Genomic DNA, 18,389 nt, shown 5'->3' with positions numbered 1-18,389 from the left:
ACAACATGCAAACTCCACACAGAAAGGACCCGGACCTCCCCACCTGGGGATCGAACCCAGGACCTACTTGCTGTGAGGCTACAGTGCTACCCACTTAGCCACCGTGTCACCCAGTTAGACCAGGAATAAATTCTAAATTTTATAAACAAGCAGGGCAATGACCCCTAACACACATATCTACTAAATACAGGGCTGCAAATGTGCATGTTTACTAGTGAATAAAAAGCTGAAAAAATGAATAAATGAACATTTTCAATGTGTTTAACATGATTACATGATCACCCATTTACCTGTTAATTTTACATACCCAAAATATTGTGAATTGTTTTAGCGTCCAGCTATTACTAGCTTTAATTGTAATGCTTACATTGCTCAATGTTACTACAGCTACAGATGTTTGTGCATCATTAAATAAGCAGAATTAGCAGTAATAAATCTGAATCCACAGAAGAAAATGAGGCACTGCTTACATATTTAAAGAGCACTGCAAGCAATATTAACATTTCCAGACCTGAAATTTTCTGCATCACTACTAATCAAACCTTAGTTTATTTAATTCTGTCTCAGTGTAATTTGTAAGTGTTTGATAAAATATTCATATGTAGCATGGAGCGGACCTGTCCACGCCTGCCAAACACACAGACAGCCTGTCCCCACAATTCTGTAATCCTCCCGTACACGCTTGCAGCAGCGCTCTGAAATCTTTAGCATAAAAAATTATGGCAAACATCTGGAGCTCTCCCTTTATTTGAAAAGTGTCATAAAGAGATGAGATGCATCAGAAAGTGTCGGGTTTGGTAAGTGAAGAAGAGTTCAATCATGCCGAGATTTGACAATTATGCAGTCAAGCGCATCCCTGAAAAGCAGCAATTAAATTGAGGGCGGGAAGACTGGTGAGGGAGATCTACTGAAATGTCAGCATGCACGCACACACACACACAGGGAGAGAGAGACACAGACAGCCACTATGAAATCTAACACATAAGGTGTGAGATATAAGCAATTTACCTGATGTTAACACATGCACACATTATATTCTACAGTGCCGCTAGAAACTTGCAAGGGTAAGCACATTTATACCACCACTGCAAGCACATCATAAAAGTCAGAGACAGAATAAATAAATGTGTTCACGCTGGTGTGTGGAGAGAGACACCTGAAACTTTGCTCATAAGCCAGGAAGATTTAAAGTCACTGCTTTTAAGGTAAAGCTCCACTGCCCTTAATGCTTACTATCTCCTTTTATTTTATTTCACCAATCCTTTTTTTGTCTTAAAATGTTTTAGTTTTTCACTTCTCTAAAACGCTGTCTCATAAATCAACAAAAATGGTAATATTTACACACCGTACAGCCTACATATTCAAGATATGAACAACAGTCTGCGAACACCAGGCCACAGACATCCCCTTCCAAAACCAACAGCTCCTATTTATTCTTCTGTGAGGGCTTTTCAACACGTTATTAAGTGCGTTTAAGAATTTGTGCTTATTTAGTGAAAACAGCATTTGTGATGTGAAAACCTGGCTCACAATGTTCATCTGTGTTTAGATCAGGGCTCCCCACATCAGTTTCCTCACACCAAACTTGTGAAACCATGCCTTTAAGTTGGAAACAAAAAAAGAAAGACACAAGTTCTGCAGGACATTAAAATATCTTACAAAAACTGTAGTGTTCATGACTCCACTATACTAAAAGGGGGATTCATGGATTGCTATCAAGATAGAAACAACTGCTAACCAAAGGAAACATAACTATTTGTCCGGTAATCACCCGGTGAGGCTTAATTTAGTTACGTAGCAGAACAACAATTCAAAATACCAAAGCAAGTTTACATCTGAATGTCTTAAAATAAACAGCATTCAAGTTGTAGAGTGGTTTTGTTCAAGTCCTGATTCAAAGCCTACAGATATGCTGAGGCAACATTTATGCCAGAAAACGTTTAGATACAACAAGACTGGCAGCAATTAAACCTGAGTGTGCCAAATGTAATTAAACTGAACACTGCAGTTGAGTAACAAATAAGACAAAGGCAAAGTTTAACATAACATAAAAACTGTCAAAAATAAATCTTACAATACCATGAAAAACATAATAAATTATATTCCTAAAACATAATACATATTAAAACTATTAATTACAGTCGCAACACCCCTCAACCAGTGTTAAACGCCAGAGTAAAAAGATGTGTCTTCAGCCTTGAATTAAAAACACCAAATGAATGTGCAATCCTAATCTCGGAAAGTAAGTTGTTCCATAATGTTGGAGCAGCTACTGCAAAGGCTCGATCACCTCTGCTTCTGAGCTTAGACCTTAAAAAGCATTAGGTTGCCAGACCTTGGGGCTTTTAGCAAAGTCCGAACTTGCATGTGTATAAATATTCCGATTATTTGAAACTGAGTTTAGTTAGAAGATCTGCAGTAATTGTGACAAATATGTATTTTAAAATGAAAGGGAATGGAGCAAATACTTTTCATAGTACTGTAAAAAAAATAAACCAATTTTTATTTTATTTTTTTAAATGTAGTGTGTTTCTATCTACCATTAAAGGAATGTACACATAAAGACCCCACCACAATTATTGCCACCCCTGGTAAAGATGAGTCAAAAACAAGTTCAACTGTCGGTAAATTAACTTACCCTGAAAAAAATCCCTTAACAAAAATAATAATCATTTTTAACAAAACCACACATGCTACAATTACTGCCCCCCTTGCTTAGAATGTTTTAGACCATATAACCAAAGCAATTAAACATTTATTTAGCTATTTGTTTTTTTATGTAGTTTTTACTTTTTCCAAGTTAATAAGAGTCTAAAACTTCCATGCAGTAATCCACGAAGTGTGTTGACCTTAAAAAAAATTGATTGACAAAAAAAACAACAACAACTTGCCCCATAATGCCCAAATCTGCAGATAACACAATACTTTAAAACCAACCAAACTTTCCTGGATGAAAAACTAAGCACGGTTTTTTTTGCCCCCATGCACAGTGCAGAGGAAGATAAGAAAGGCACAAAAATCCCCATGGATCACTGTCAGTAAATTACAGAAAATATTAGCTACCATTATCTTGGGGTCACCAAGTTTCCAAATCTACCATCAGATGTCAAAGCCATGCCATCTGATTATCATCTAACCACGTAAACATCTGGAGTTAGCTAAATACTACTGGGACTTTGACTAGCACCATATGGTCAGATGAAATAAAAGTTGTCCTTTTTGGCAACAAGTGGGTGGCATAAAAAGAAAAATCTAGAGAGATTTAGTACAAAACATTAGTTATATGTTATATGTTATATGTTATAGGAAAAGTTTTATTGGCACATATTTTTCTCTAAATAAATGTACTTTAATTAAAAATGTTTTTTTCTCATCTTTGCCAGGGGTGCTAGTACATTCATATTTTTGGCATTTAGCAGACGCTTTTATCCACAGAGACTTGCACTTATGACTGAACATGATTTTGAGCAATTAAGGGTCTTGCTTAGGGGCCCAACAGTGGCAACTTGGCGGTGGTAGGGCTTAAACCGACAACCTTCTGATTACAAGTCCAGTACTTTAACCACTGAGCTATCACTGCCCATCAGTGCTAGTAATTGTGGAGATGACTACATCTGTGTATACACAAATGTACTGAACATAATGCAAAATGACACAAATACACATGAATTGGCATTATGCTCTTATATAATTATCTATCAAGTTTAATGTAAATATATAATCAAAAATACACAAGTGGTGCTACTAAATATCTAATTTTCATGGTTCTTTTAACATGATGTGTGGTTTCTTTGTTTGCAAAAAAACAATTAAACACTGTATTTAAGATCATTGACGTGCTTTGGTTGGCTTGCCCTTGCAGACATAAAAATCTTTTGGCACACCTTTGTCCCTGTGCACCTCTTAATCCCACAGAATCTCCAAATTCTAATACTGTTTCCTCGAGCACTACACAGAAATTACAGAGAAGAATCACAGCACTACAATGGAGACATTCTTTTAGAAACACAAAGAATTTGGAAGCATCGGAAGCAATCAATCACACAAATACAAAACGCTATTCTAAGAGAGGAGCGAGACAAGAAAGCCTGCTGCTTTTGTGATGGAAAAGAAAGAAAAGTGGAGCAAAAAAAAAAAAAGAAAGAAAGAAAGAAAAGATGCGTGGCTGGACTAAAACGCCTAATCTGGATACGCAAATGACAGTTGTTATTAGCCTCCATCTTTTGCACCCTTTTGTCTTTTGTATTTGAAAAGATGCTTTCAAGCTACAAACAGTTTAAATTTCACTATGGATGTAGTCGACAAAAGCTTTTGTCCTTTTCATGTACTTTCTTCTTAAAAGAAAGCAATTAAATAAAAAGAAATGTGAATGCACAGACATATATGCACACACAGATTACCATGTGCGTACAGGCACAAACACACAGTACTGGGTCTAGACAGCACTGTGTGTGTATGTGTGTGTGTGTGTGTGTGTGTGAGCACCTTTAGTTCTGCAGAACCAGAGCTTTAGAATTAGAGAGACCGGGCGGAAGTTTCCAGATCTAAGTGCTATTGTCCCTATGTGTTCTGGTGGGTGGTCTTTGGTCTCTGAGGGGGAAAATCCTTCAACCTCCAAATTCAGGGCTTGTTTGAAGGATTAGTAATCTCTCTCTTTCTCTCTTTCCCTCACAGTCTTTAAAAATATTCTTTTGTTGAATACATAATAAAAGGCAACATAACATTTTCACTAGTGTGCAAAAATCTTCTTATTTATTAAGGTCTAAATAAAAAAATCCCCAATGATGTTTGACTTCATACTTACACAAAAATGCTCAAAAGGGAATGAATAAAATTGTTTTGAAAACAATTAATAATGAACTGAGACACTTTTAATTGATAACATTAATTCATACCATTGCCAGTCTGAGACAGGTTTGAGACACACAGTATACAGTAAGAAATAGCTTTTTGCAGCATTGTGATTTAATTGTGGCTCATCCTCTTGACAAATTGTTCTTATATATTCAAGGTTACAAGACTCACTCTAATGGACTTTTCAATGGGATTCAAATCAGCAGTCCCATATCATAATGCGCTCACCTCTATACCTTACTGTCGGTGTAGGTTTTCTTTCCATCATTTCTTAATTATTTCTTATCTAAATTAGATAATCTTCTCGGATTAGAATTAGAATTAGAATCATCTTCTTGGATGCAATCTGGTATCCCTCAGCAGCGGAAGACAAAATAAAGTGTGCTAAATCGGGAGGAAAATGGGGAGAAAATGCATGAAAAAAAGAGAGAGTGTACTCCTCTCAAAATATCTGCTACAGCAATAATCTCTCAACATAGACACAGAGAGTGGCTCTGGCTTTCACCAGCATTCAAAAGAGTTATATCATATTGTTTACACAATCGTTTCTGTACAGTAATTGTGTTAAACAATTGTCATCACAGTATATGTGCTTTACTACAGTGCTGCTGCAAACAGGTAGGGACATGTGACTACAAGTGCCAATAGCCACATGAGCATACTGCATACTATATGTTAGTGCATATGTAAAAAGGAATAGCTCTCTAATCAATTTAATAATTATAATAATGTCTAGTATCTACTAAACAATACAAAATATAAAAAAATAAATAAATAAGCTCATTCAAAATGCAGCTGCCCATCTGGTTTTTAACCAACCTAAACACTGCCACATCACCCCACTGCTGCGTTCTCTTCACTGGTTTCCTTTTGCTGCATGCATTCAGTTTAAAACACTGATGCTCACCTACAAAGCCAAAAATGGACCAGCCCCAAGCTACCTTCGTGGTCTAATAAAACTCTGCTCTGTACAACGCAACCTCCGAGCCACTAGTCTCGCTTGACTTGTTCCTCCACCCAGGACTCGAAGAAGACAAGCATCAAAGCTCTTCACTGTACTGGCACCCAAGTGGTGGAACAAACTTCCTCTGTCTGTCCAAACTTCTGAGTCTCTTGCTGTCTTTAAAAAACTATTAAAAACCCACCTCTTTACAAAGCACTTAAGCTGACTTGTACTTACTTACTAACACTCACTAATACAAATTCATTTCTTGCAAAAAAAACAAAACAGGGTTTTAGCAGATTTGTGTTCTTGGACTGTAAACGTAAACGTAATGTAAACTAGAGTAAGGTAATGTTCACTATGGAAGCGCTTCTCTGCGCCGCTCTGAATAATAGCATCTGCTAAATGCCGAAAATGTGAATGTAAATAAATAAATAAATAAAATAACTCTCACTAGTTGATTCTATGCATACTTTCGAATAAAAAAAAATATTGTCATTATAAAATGCAAACACTCTGATTACTATAACATTTAGAACTTAATTTTATTGCTGTGGATATAGATTGTGTTTCATTTTAGGCTTACTTACATTGTTTATCATTCCTTATTCCTCCTGCCTGTTGTCCCGTCAGTTTACCTCTTTTCTTGGTCACAGACATTGTTTGTCTTATATAAGGTGTTTGAACAGAACAAAGCCAGAAATGGAAGTGCTAATTGATTAACTTTTTAGGTCAGGCAAAACTTTTATGTAGGTTGCTGGATACAGAACAGATTGAGCGTGCCAGATTTTTTGTTACACTTTTTTTGTGCTAAGAGCACAAAAAGCTTTTTTTTAGCCTGTAAAGAGGTAACATAAGAGCATAAACAATGTGCAAACCTCTATTTCTAAATTAATATTTGAGGATAAGGATAATAAAGACAATCTAGGGCACATTGAATGCCTTATTTGTCATGTATACATATACACATGAGCAGTACAATGAAATTATTTTTCTGCATATCCCAGATACTTTTGGAAGCTGGGCTCAGAACACAGGTACTTTAGTACAACACGAACAAAATTAACATTTCATTTAAATGAAAATTTGCTCTTTGATGTAGCTAATTCACAAAGCATCTTTTTCAACATACTACTAAACAACTACAACAACTACAAACAACTAAACAACAGTGTTAAATATAGTTCTCAAGTTTGTAATGTCAGTTTTGTATTCAAGGTAAGGGGTTTATTTCAGAATATTGAAAAAATCTGTGTTGCTTCCAATGTCTCTCAACTAACACACATGCAAGCAAGCCAAATACCCACTTGCTTAGTACACTTGAGATGGTCACAACCCACTAGGACTACTGTATCTTTTCTACATTGATCATAGTTCTCTGTGATTTTCAAAATATTTTGGATGTAACATACCTTGTATCAGAACTAGCTGTGGGCTTGTCTGGAGTCAAATCTGTCAATACACTGACCCGAAACACACTAAACTACATAGACAACACTGCCTAAATCATGCAGGTATGTTGCTAATAACTGCATTAAATATTAGTAAAAAAAAAAACACACAGTAAATACAGTTCAAGTCCCCTGCAAAAGACTGATTAATAGTACAAAATACACAATATGGCAAAAAGTATTTGGACACCTGACAATGAGTTTGTTAGACATCCCATTTCAAAAACCAATGGTATTAAAATAGAGCGGCCCCAATGTAATCTTTACATCTATTACAACAGTCTGTTGGAATTTGTGCCAATTCAGCAAAAAGAGTATTTGTATGACTGAGCACTGATGTTGGTCAAGAAAATCGCAATTGATGTTCCGGTACATTCCAAAGCTGTTAAGTGGGCCTGCAGGCCAGTGGAGTTTCTTTAAACCAAGCTTCACTTAATGTCTTTATAGACCTTGCTTTGTGCACAGGACCACAGTCATGCTGGAACAGGAAAGGGCATTCCCTAAAGTGTCACTGCAAAGTTGAAAGCATATACTTCATCTGTATAATTAAATTATTGAACCTGTTATTAAAGCAATTGTTGTGTCTGAAACACATGGATTCAATAATTAGAAGGGGTGTTCCAATACTTTTGTCTGTACAGCGTATGCTACAATAAACTAATTAACCGTTTATGATTAACAGTAATTAAAATATAATTAGTGCTCTGCATACCTGACCCTTCCACTGCTATTTCATTTGTTTAAACCTCTGAAATGATATGGGCTACTAAAGGACATCCTCAGCCGCTTTACATTGACTTTATGCATATCAAAACACTGTTCAGTATTTTTAGAAAGTGAACAGCTAATTGGCAACTTTGATTTAAGGTTAATGTCAAGCTGTGACAACTTTACATTTTTGTTTTACTGTTTTCAGGTAGCCACAGAGATAGGGATGTTTCCAGACCATAACACAGCCTCTAATAAAAAAAAAAAAACCTTTAAATTTATATGCTGATTAAACAGAAAAGTTGAGCATGTTGAGGACTGTGGTCTTTTAAAAAAATTTTTCTTGCCGCTCAGGTGGCGCAGCGGTAAAAAGAAACGCGCTGCAACCAGGGCTGGACTCTGAGAAGCGTGGTATCGAATCCAGCCTTGCTTTACCGGTTCGAAGCTGAGTGGCTATATGAGCAACGATTGGCCGGTTGCTCATGTGGGGGGTGGGACAAAGAACCGGATGTGGGTCTCTCTCTGTCAGAATGCGATTGCGTTCTCTGCCGGCTGATTGGAGGCGCTTACACAGAGATGGGAGAGGGTGCCCTTGGGGTGTGTCTCTCCGCATGCAACGCTAGGTGGCGCCAAACTCGTCAATGTGTGGGTGGCAAAGATGCATCTGGCTGCTGCTCGTGTTTCGGAGGGGATACGGGTTAGCTTCAATCACCTCCGTCAGGGCAGGGTTCGGCATAGACAGAGAGGAAGCACAATGCTAATTGAACAATTGGATGCGCTAAAAGGGGTAAAAAAAATGTTTTCTTTAGTATTTAAGTTTTAGTATATAAAATGTATTTTGTATCTTTATGGGGAGAACATGCAAACTCCACACAAAAACGACCCGGACCGCCCCACCTGGGGATCGAACCCAGGACCTTCTTGCTGTAAGGTGACAGTGCTACCTACTTAGCCACCGTGCCACCCGATTGGTATAGTATATATTACAACCTATAAATAAATAAATAAACCTATAAGTAAATAAATAAACCTAAATAAATACAGTACAATGATTTAAAATAATGATTAAAAAGTTTTAATTATTTAAAAAGTGTGTTGAAGCATATGTTTTTCTTATTATTATTCGGTCTTAATTAGCCACTAATTAATTATATTCATAATTATAATTTGTAATTATAAAGATGTATAAAATACATTTCCTCTTAATAATGAACCTCACACATAAAAAGTTCTTTGTCAAAATTATACTGGTTACAAAACCCACTTGTTAAATGTGTACACACATTTTGCAGGTCCCGTAATTTGGCTAAACTAAGCTGTATACAAAGAACATAGTGAAAAATAGTGAACATGATCCATCTGTAATCATGAAAATTGTAAAAAACTGTTTTCTGTCGACATTAATACACAGAAACATAAAGAACAAGCACACATAAACAGACAGATGGTAAATGATTTGGCTCCTTAAGCTATTTCCACACGAGATTGTTTTATTTTCAATGTTAAAATCTGCAAAGGGGTGCCCTCCTTGTTCATAACCTAAAGCAAATCCTTCAGCAGAGTTTGTGTTTCTCTCAGTTTTGTTTCTCCACACACCCACATCTTACACTGCGCACATAATGGTTGCATCATAAACGGAAACAATCTATTATTCATAATCTGAACAGGACAGAATAATACAGACAGACTACTAAACTTCCTGACCCCTAAAAAACAAAGAGAATAAAAAAGACAAAGGCAGGGCATGTCTATCTTTAAGAATATCTTCGACATTTCTCACTTGACATGCTCTTTCTTTTCTAGAGATTCATATTTTTTGAATGAGATTCATATTTAATTCACACACTTGGGTGAAATACATCTAGAACTTTTCTCACACTTTAGTATTCAATATGTCTGTCTGAGACAACCTGACAAGAGCTGACAGTAGCATACTCACCACACACAAATGCAGAAAAAAGTTTCAAATGATTAAACTACATTAGTTTGCAGTGTTAAATGTTCTCCCTGTGGCTATGTGTGTTTACACTGGTACACATTCTGTACCACGCAACCTCCGAGCTACTAGTCACTAGTCTAGCCCGACTTGATCCTCCACAGGATTCGAGGAAGACAAGCATCAAAGCTCTTCTTTGTACTAACGAAGAACAAACTTCCTTTGTCTGTCAGAACATCTGAGTCTCTTGCTCTCTTTAAAAAACGATTAAAAACCCACCTCTTTACTAAACACTTAAGCTGACATGTACTTACTTACTAACACTCTTAAAAAACTAACTTTTGGTTTTAACTTGGTTCCAGCAGATTTGTATTCTTGGATTTTTGTCTACTTAAACTAGAGTAAGGTAATGTTTACTAGTGGTGGTAAATCCGGTTCATTTTATGGACTCGGGTTAATCTGAGTCACTCAGTAATGTGATCCGGTTCACTTGAGTCACTTGAGAATATGTAACTTATTACTTAGATTCACGAAGTAAAGTGAAGTTAGTCCAGCCAAATCATCTGAGTCCACTGTGTTTCCAGTGAGCCTGCTCACTCGCCTTGTGTACTTAGCAGCAGCTCAGAGGACTCATAGGATCCGGGTTTATTGAGATTTTGGACTCGTGATTCCTGATTCAGTACAAAGACTCGAATCATTAACCCGGGTGATTCAGGAACCGCCCAGCTCTAATGTTTACTATGGAAGCACTTCTGTAAGTCGCTCTGGATAAGAGAGTCTGCTAAATGCCGAAAATGTAAATGTAAATGCTTTTCTACAAACTACCAAAACACGCAGAAGGTGGACTGTCTACGATTAAATGTTACTACAACCAGTGGTAATCTGTGCTAAATGTTCTTGTCCTGTGAGCCACCTACCACTCAAGTTGTGTTAACTAAAAACTTTTGGTCTGACTGGGTTGTGACACTAGGTCCATCAGACCTTGTAAGAGTTTCACACAGTTCTTAAGTGTCTTTGATGGTGTAGAAAACTCCCTGGCACTCTTTGGAATTTCTCTATAGGAAAAACCTACATTTTATTGTAGGTTTAAGGTTATAACGTTCTGCCTTTCTTCTTTGGTTAACAGCATTTTTGTGTCCATTACAATAGCAATACACTGCATCCTGCAGTGCAATATTGTCAAAGTGACCTAGACAATGTAGTAACACAGTCTGCTCAAACACTGATTTAAAACAGGGTTTAGTATGTATTGTATTTCTTATAGCTAAATTTGCTTCCATTGCTGCTGAACAACTGTAAGTTATTACCTAACAACATAAATCAATCCTTAATAAATAAAATACATTCCTCTCTTTATATAATATACATTTACATCAAGGAATCTTGGGCTCCTGGGACCTTTTGTGAGCATTCTTCTTTCTAGCTTTCCCCACAGGTTTTCAATAATATTAAGGTCAGGGATTTGGGATAACCATGGGCAAAAGCTTTACTTTGTAGTTTTAAAATCATTTGTTTGTGGATTTGTGTGTAAGTTTTAGATAACTGTCCAAATGAAAGATTCAACTACCTCCTAGTTTTAGCTTTCTGGAAAATGCAGCAGTCTTTTTTGCAGATTAATATATTTAGACTACTACTTATCTACAGGGGTTGGACAAAATAACTGAAACACCTGTCATTTTAGTGTGGGAGGTTTCATGGCTAAATTGGACCAGTCTGGTGGCTAATCTTCATTAATTGCACATTGCACCAGTAAGAGCAGAGTGTGTGTCAATTAGCAGGGTAAGAGCACAGTTTTGCTCAAAATATTGCAATGCACACAACATTATGGGTGACATACCAGAGTTCAAAAGAGGACAAATTGTTGGTGCACGTCTTGCTGGCGCATCTGTGACCAAGACAGCAAGTCTTTGTGATGTATCAAGAGCCATGGTATCCAGGGTAATGTCAGCATACCACCAAGAAGGACAAACCACATCCAACAGGATTAACTGTGGACGCAAGAGGAAGCTGTCTGAAAGGGATGTTCGGGTGCTAACCCGGATTGTATCCAAAAAACATAAAACCACGGCTGCCCAAATCACGGCAGAATTAAATGTGCACCTCAACTCTCCTGTTTCCACCAGAACTGTCCGTCGGGAGCTCCACAGGGTCAATATACACGGCCGGGCTGCTATAGCCAAACCTTTGGTCACTCGTGCCAATGCCAAACGTCGGTTTCAATGGTGCAAGGAGTGCAAATCTTGGGCTGTGGACAATGTGAAACATGTATTGTTCTCTGATGAGTCCACCTTTACTGTTTTCCCCACATCCGGGAGAGTTACGGTGTGGAGAAGCCCCAAAGAAGCGTACCACCCAGACTGTTGCATGCCCAGAGTGAAGCATGGGGGTGGATCAGTGATGGTTTGGGCTGCCATATCATGGCATTCCCTTGGCCCAATACTTGTGCTAGATGGGCGCGTCACTGCCAAGGACTACCGAACCATTCTGGAGGACCATGTGCATCCAATGGCGGTGCCGTGTATCAGGATGACAATGCACCAATACACACAGCAAGACTGGTGAAAGATTGGTTTGATGAACATGAAAGTGAAGTTGAACATCTCCCATGGCCTGCACAGTCACCAGATCTAAATATTATTGAGCCACTTTGGGGTGTTTTGGAGAAGCGAGTCAGGAAACGTTTTCCTCCACCAGCATCACGTAGTGACCTAGCCACTATCCTGCAAGAAGAATGGCTTAAAATCCCTCTGACCACTGTGCAGGACTTGTATATGTCATTTCCAAGACGAATTGACGCTGTATTGGCCGCAAAAGGAGGCCCTACACCATACTAATAAATTATTGTGGTCTAAAACCAGGTGTTTCAGTTTCATTGTCCAACCCCTGTACTTATCAACACTGCATCTCCTTATTTCTCCTCAAACCTGTAGCCTTGTCACAAACGGAATCCTACTGTACCTATAAGTATTTTAGCATAGTTACACCACTAAATAAATTGGAACCTTGATTTAACAGACCTTCATTTAACGAATTTCGGATTTAACAGACAAAATCTGGAAAACCAAATGTACTGTCTGATTGTTTAAAAATTCCCGTGAAAAGCATACCAAGACCAGTAGTTCACTAATTGTCCACTAGAAAGTGCACATCTCTGTGTTTACATGAGTGATAGGCTTTGTTCTTGCCTTTTTCTCCGTGTTTTTTGCTTATTTGTGGTTAGTTTTTTGTGCTTAGTTCTGCACCAGCACTGCTTCAGTAGCCACCAGCAGTGCTTCAGACTAACAGATACTCTGACCCACTATACAATCACGGCAAAATAATAATAATAATACATTTTATTTATATAGCGCTTTTCAGGACACTCAAAGACGCTTTAACAAAAACATCTCCACCACACAAGGTGACATTTCTCCCCAGTAGTACAGTACATTATTATTACATTTAATATGAATTTACAGGTTTTGCATTACATATCTTCATAGCTATTTACGTTGTTCATGTTTAGCACTTTTGTGAAACTTAGTGCTGTGTTTTCGTATATTTTCACACCCCCTGGAAAAAATACCTCACTGTTTCGGACAATCGCATTGTACAGACCAGTGCCCCCCTTTTTAACATGTTAAATTGAGGTTTCACTGTACTTGTTTGGAATAATATTTAGCACAGTATACTGTAATTTGTGATACTGTGTCTACTTCAAAAATGCATGATATACACAGATCAGTCATAACCTTAAAAACACCTCCTTGTTTTAACACACATTGTCCATTTTATTGGCTTCACTTACCATATAGAAGAACTATGTAGTTCTACATTTACTGACTGTAGTCCATCCATGTAGACATGGTGGTGGTGTGTTAGTGTGTGTTGTGCTGGTATGAGTGGATAAGACACAGCAGCGTTGATGGAGTTTTTAAACACCTCACTGTCACTGCTGGACTGAGAACAGTCGACCAACCAAAAATATATCCAGCCAACAGCGCCCCGTAGGCAGCGTCCTGTGACCGCTGATGAAGGTCTAGGAGATGACCAACTCAAACAGCAGCAATAGATGAGCGATCGTCTCTGACTTTACATCTGCAAGGTGAACCAAGGTAGGAGTGTCTAATAGAGTGGACAGTGAGTGGACAGGTATTTAAAAGCTCCAGCAGCAATGCTATATCTGATCCACTCATACCAGCACAACACACACTAACACACCACCACCACCACCACCACCACCTCGAATTTCCCCCATGGGGATCAATAAAGGAATCTTATCTTATGTCATTGTCACTGCAGTGCTGAGAATGATCCACCACCTAAATAATACCTGCTCTGTGGTGGTCCTGTGGGGGTCCTGACCATTAAAGAACAGGGTGAAAGGAGGCTAAAAAGGTATGTAGAGAAACAGATGGACTACAGTCAGTAATTGTAGAACTACAAAGTGCTTCTATATGGTAAGTGGAGCTGATAAAATGGACAGTGAGTGTAGAAACAAGAAGGTGGTTTTAATGTTATGGCTGTTCAGTGTAATAAGGTGATATTAAAAAGATGTTTTAAAATATGTTTTTGTTGATAGATTAACATATGTGATTCCACATGTATGTGTAAGGTGATATGAGTGTGTTTGCTATTGAGTATTGTGAGGAGAAAAGCACATTGCTGCTTCTTGAGGGCTAAAGCTGGAAAAAGAAAGCAGCATGGGTGCCGCACGCTTTCTTTTACATGCAGGGACAAATACACGTACACAGATGAGAAAACAGTCTAGCCATAAATATTTATATAAAAACAAATGCAAGAACAGAACCCCAGGAAGACTCATCAAAAAAGAAGGAAAAGCAAGGACAGAGGAAGATGCATCATAGGGAGAATGGTGACAAAAGATTAAAGTAAGTGAGAAGGAGAGAAAAGCAAGAGTGTGATCAGTTGTCTGTGAATAGTGAAAGCTTTTCTAGCCATTTCTTATCTTTCTGTCAGTGCCTCCTGCACTATACTGCCTAACCTCAGGGAGGCTGCATTTCCATCAAGCTGTCCCTCCATCATTGCTTCGTTCTCATCATGCATCACTAAAAGACACCCTATATCGTTTTTGGTCTCACATCGTATTCCTAAAATGGCTGAGTAGCAAACATCAAAAAGAGATCACTGTATTAGCAGCAGCAAGTTGAGATTTTTAATCATTGGAAAAACTGACCATATTTTTTATATACAACAGATATGAAAAGTCTACTCACATCAGTTAAAATGTCAGGTTTTTGTAATGTAAAAATCAGACCAAAATAAATAATTCCAATATTTTTTTTACCTTGAATGTGACCTACAATCTGTGGAATCCAATTAAACAAAACATATCTGTCAGGAGAAGGGTCCAACAAACTTCTAAGGCATTGCATATACCATTTAACACAGTAAAGACGGCCATCATGGTGGTGGCAGCATTATGCTTTGGTTCTGTTTTTTCTTCAGCTTGAACTGGGGCTTTAATCAAGGCGGAGGGAATAATGAACAGTTCCAAATATCAGTCAATTTTGGCACAAAACCTTTAGGCCTGCTAAAAAGGTGAAGATGAAGACAATGCAGCAAGACAATGATCTTGCAGCAAGACAATGATCCAAAGCATCTCCACTAGGGATGTAACGATACACTCTACCCACGATGCAATGCTATTCACGATACTGGGTTCATGATATGATTTTCCCCGATTTTTTAAACAAAATGAAATTGAAGACAAATTATGACAAAGTTTCCTTTTAATATTTCTCTTAAAAAATAAAATACTGTATTTGTGCTTATCTTTTATTTATCTAGGTAGGAAGTAGGTACAAACTATGCAAAACAATGCTGCACATTTCCCTTTTTGTGTTAAAAAAACTGAAATGAAATTTTAAAACAAATCCCACATTAAATAAATAAATGAATAATACAAATAAAGACAGTATCCTCACATAGATAAATTTGGCTGGAAAATCTGAACCTGGCACCCCTGTAGTGACGTCAACCAGGTGAATAGCATCGGTGCCCTCTGCTGTTTAAAGTGAATATTGATTCATTATTGATTCATATCGATTATGCTGATTTTTAATTGTCTTGTGGTGCATCGTTACATCCCTAATCGCAACACATCATCAAAAGCATGGCTTCACTAGAAGAAAATCTAAGTTTTGGAATGGCCCAACCAGAGCCCAGACCTGAATCCTACTGAAAAACTGTGAGGTGACCCGAAGAAAGCTGTGCACAGGAGATGCCCTCACAATATGACAGATTTAAAGCATTTTTGCAAGGACAGTGCAAAAACGCTCCAAGGTGCTTCAACAAAGTATTAGTTTAAGGGTGTGCATATTTATGCAACCACATTATTTTAATGCAACCACCGACCACATATATAGACTGTCCTAAAACATTACTGTGAAGCTGTAAGTGGTGTAGATTAATGTAAGAATGTAGTTCTCACCGAGCCAGTCGTTGAACTTTTTAACCTCGCTGGGAAGGCCAAGCTCAGTGAAGTCTCCAGCATGCAGTAAAACATCACCATACGGCATCTGAATGGCGTCTGTACGTGAGTGTGTGTCCGAGATACACACAAACCGAGTGTAGCCAGGTGGCTTAGGAGTGTCATGGGACAATGGATCCACCCTGATAAAAAATAAGAGAGAGAGAGAGATAAAGAAGAAGTTGTATGTTTATAAAGAAGCAGAAGTTGTATGGTGATGTCTGTAGGGGCAGCCAATCTGATGCTTTGTACACTTTGCCAGCACCCTCTCTCTACTCCATCCATCAGTGAAAACGGGGTTCAGGGACCCCCCCATTCATCAGATATTATTTGGGTGGTGAGGCAATCTGATCACTACAATGACATTAACAGGGATAAAAAAGGAAACAGATCTAGTCACTAACTGCAATAAAGAGGTCAGAAAGATTAAGTATTATTTAAAAATCACCTGATATCAGAATAAAACACAAAACTATGACATTACCTTGTAGGTATCATAGCAGTGCTAAAAACAATCATTCACTGAATAATATCTGATCAGTTGTTGTTTAGAAAAAGGGGGTTGACAGGGTGCACAGAGCAAACGATGGGCTACAGTCTGTAACTGCGTACCATGTATATATACATCGATCAGGCATAACATTATGACCACTGACAGGTGAAGTGAATAACACTGATTATCTCTTCATCACTGCACCTGTTAGTGGGTGGGATATATTAGGCAGCAAGTGAAAATTTTATCCTCAAAGCTGATGTGTTGGAAGCAGGAAAAATGGGCAAGCGTAAGGATCTGAGCGAGTTTGACAAGGGCCAAATTGTGATGGCTAGACGACTGGGTCAGAGCATCTCCAAAACTGCAGCTCTTGTGGGGTGTTCCCAGTCTGCAGTGGTCAGTCTATCAAAAGTGGTCCAAGGAGGGAACAGTGATAAACCGGTGACAGGGTCATGGGCAGCCAAGGCCCACTGATGCAGGTAGGGAGCGAAGGCTGGCATGTGTCGTCCGATCCAACAGCTGAGCTGTTGAAGTTCAAACTGCTGAAGAAGTTAATGCTGGTTCTGATAGAAAGGTGTCAGAATACACAGTGCGTCGCATTTACAGGGCTGTTTTGGCAGCAAAAGGGAGACCAACACAATATTAGGAAGGTGGTCTTAATGTTATGCCCAATTAATGTATATGTATATATGTGTGTGTGTGTGTGTGTGTGTGTGTGTGTGTGTGTGTGTGTGTGTAGTCCACATTTCTAGGTCCTTGTCGGCCAGCAATGGCTTCGATATTATGAGACATGACGTGAGATAATGACATAATTAAAATGCAAGAAAGAAAGAAAGAAAGAAAGAAAGAAAGAAAGAAAGAAAGAAAGAAAGAAAGAAAGAAAGAAAGAAAGAAAGAAAGAAAGAAAGAAAGAAAGAAAGAAAGAAAGAAAGAAAGAAAGAAAGAAAAAGAAAGAAATGGACTTACATGTGCACATGGGGCGGCTGGAAGCGTCCCTGATTGATGTTGTAAAAGGTAAAGGCCTGTGTGGGGTTTGCACTGTACTCGTCCACCTCCACTGCTCCTCTTGCCGCTCTCTGAGTCTGCTGCTGCTGCCGACGTGCAGCCATGATCTCTGATAGAGTGAATGCCATGCCAGCACAAACACGCACACACACACTTCAAATGATTTCCTACTGACTGGCTGTAAATGAATGAGAAGAGCTGAGATCCAGGCACTGACTCACAAATCAGATAAGATTCAGTAGCTCGCCCTGCCAGCTGGCACAGTGAGCTTGCATGATGACCTGCTCCGCTTTAAACTTCGAAAAAAGCTACACCTGGAATTTAGAACATGCATTATTTTAGAAAGAGAGGTAAAAATGTAAAATAATGGAATATAATAACACTGCAAATCAATATTATATTATTTTAAAACACACAAATTTTACACCACAGCACATTTATCCATGACATCTTACCCGACACCACTTTTCTATTTTCAATATTTGTCCATCACAAAGCTCTAAATAATAACTGCCCTTACATATACT

General features: G+C 38.2%; 1 protein-coding gene across 2 annotated transcripts in view; it reads right to left on the bottom strand.

The window, feature by feature from the left end:
* The window catches only part of mpped1 (metallophosphoesterase domain containing 1), a 79,604-nt gene extending 61,459 nt beyond the window's left edge, over nt 1–18,145 (bottom strand). Inside the window, exons 1-3 of one of the 2 annotated variants that reach the window (XM_063005376.1) lie at nt 18,084–18,145; nt 17,824–17,971; nt 16,326–16,507 (exon numbers count right to left, since the gene is read on the bottom strand). In XM_063005376.1, coding sequence (XP_062861446.1) covers nt 16,326–16,507; nt 17,824–17,966 — 325 coding nt within the window. In that variant the 5' untranslated portion in view covers nt 17,967–17,971; nt 18,084–18,145. Of the gene's footprint in view, nt 1–16,325; nt 16,508–17,823; nt 17,991–18,083 lie in introns of those variants that run through there. The other variant, XM_063005368.1, reaches the window with a different exon arrangement.
* Nucleotides 18,146–18,389: the final 244 nt, after the last annotated feature.

Source organism: Trichomycterus rosablanca, chromosome 1 (genome assembly GCF_030014385.1).
Source record: "Trichomycterus rosablanca isolate fTriRos1 chromosome 1, fTriRos1.hap1, whole genome shotgun sequence".
Classification (NCBI taxonomy): domain Eukaryota; kingdom Metazoa; phylum Chordata; class Actinopteri; order Siluriformes; family Trichomycteridae; genus Trichomycterus; species Trichomycterus rosablanca.
The sequence above is the reverse complement of the archived record's forward strand: the minus strand, read 5'-3'. Positions and strand labels throughout refer to the sequence as shown.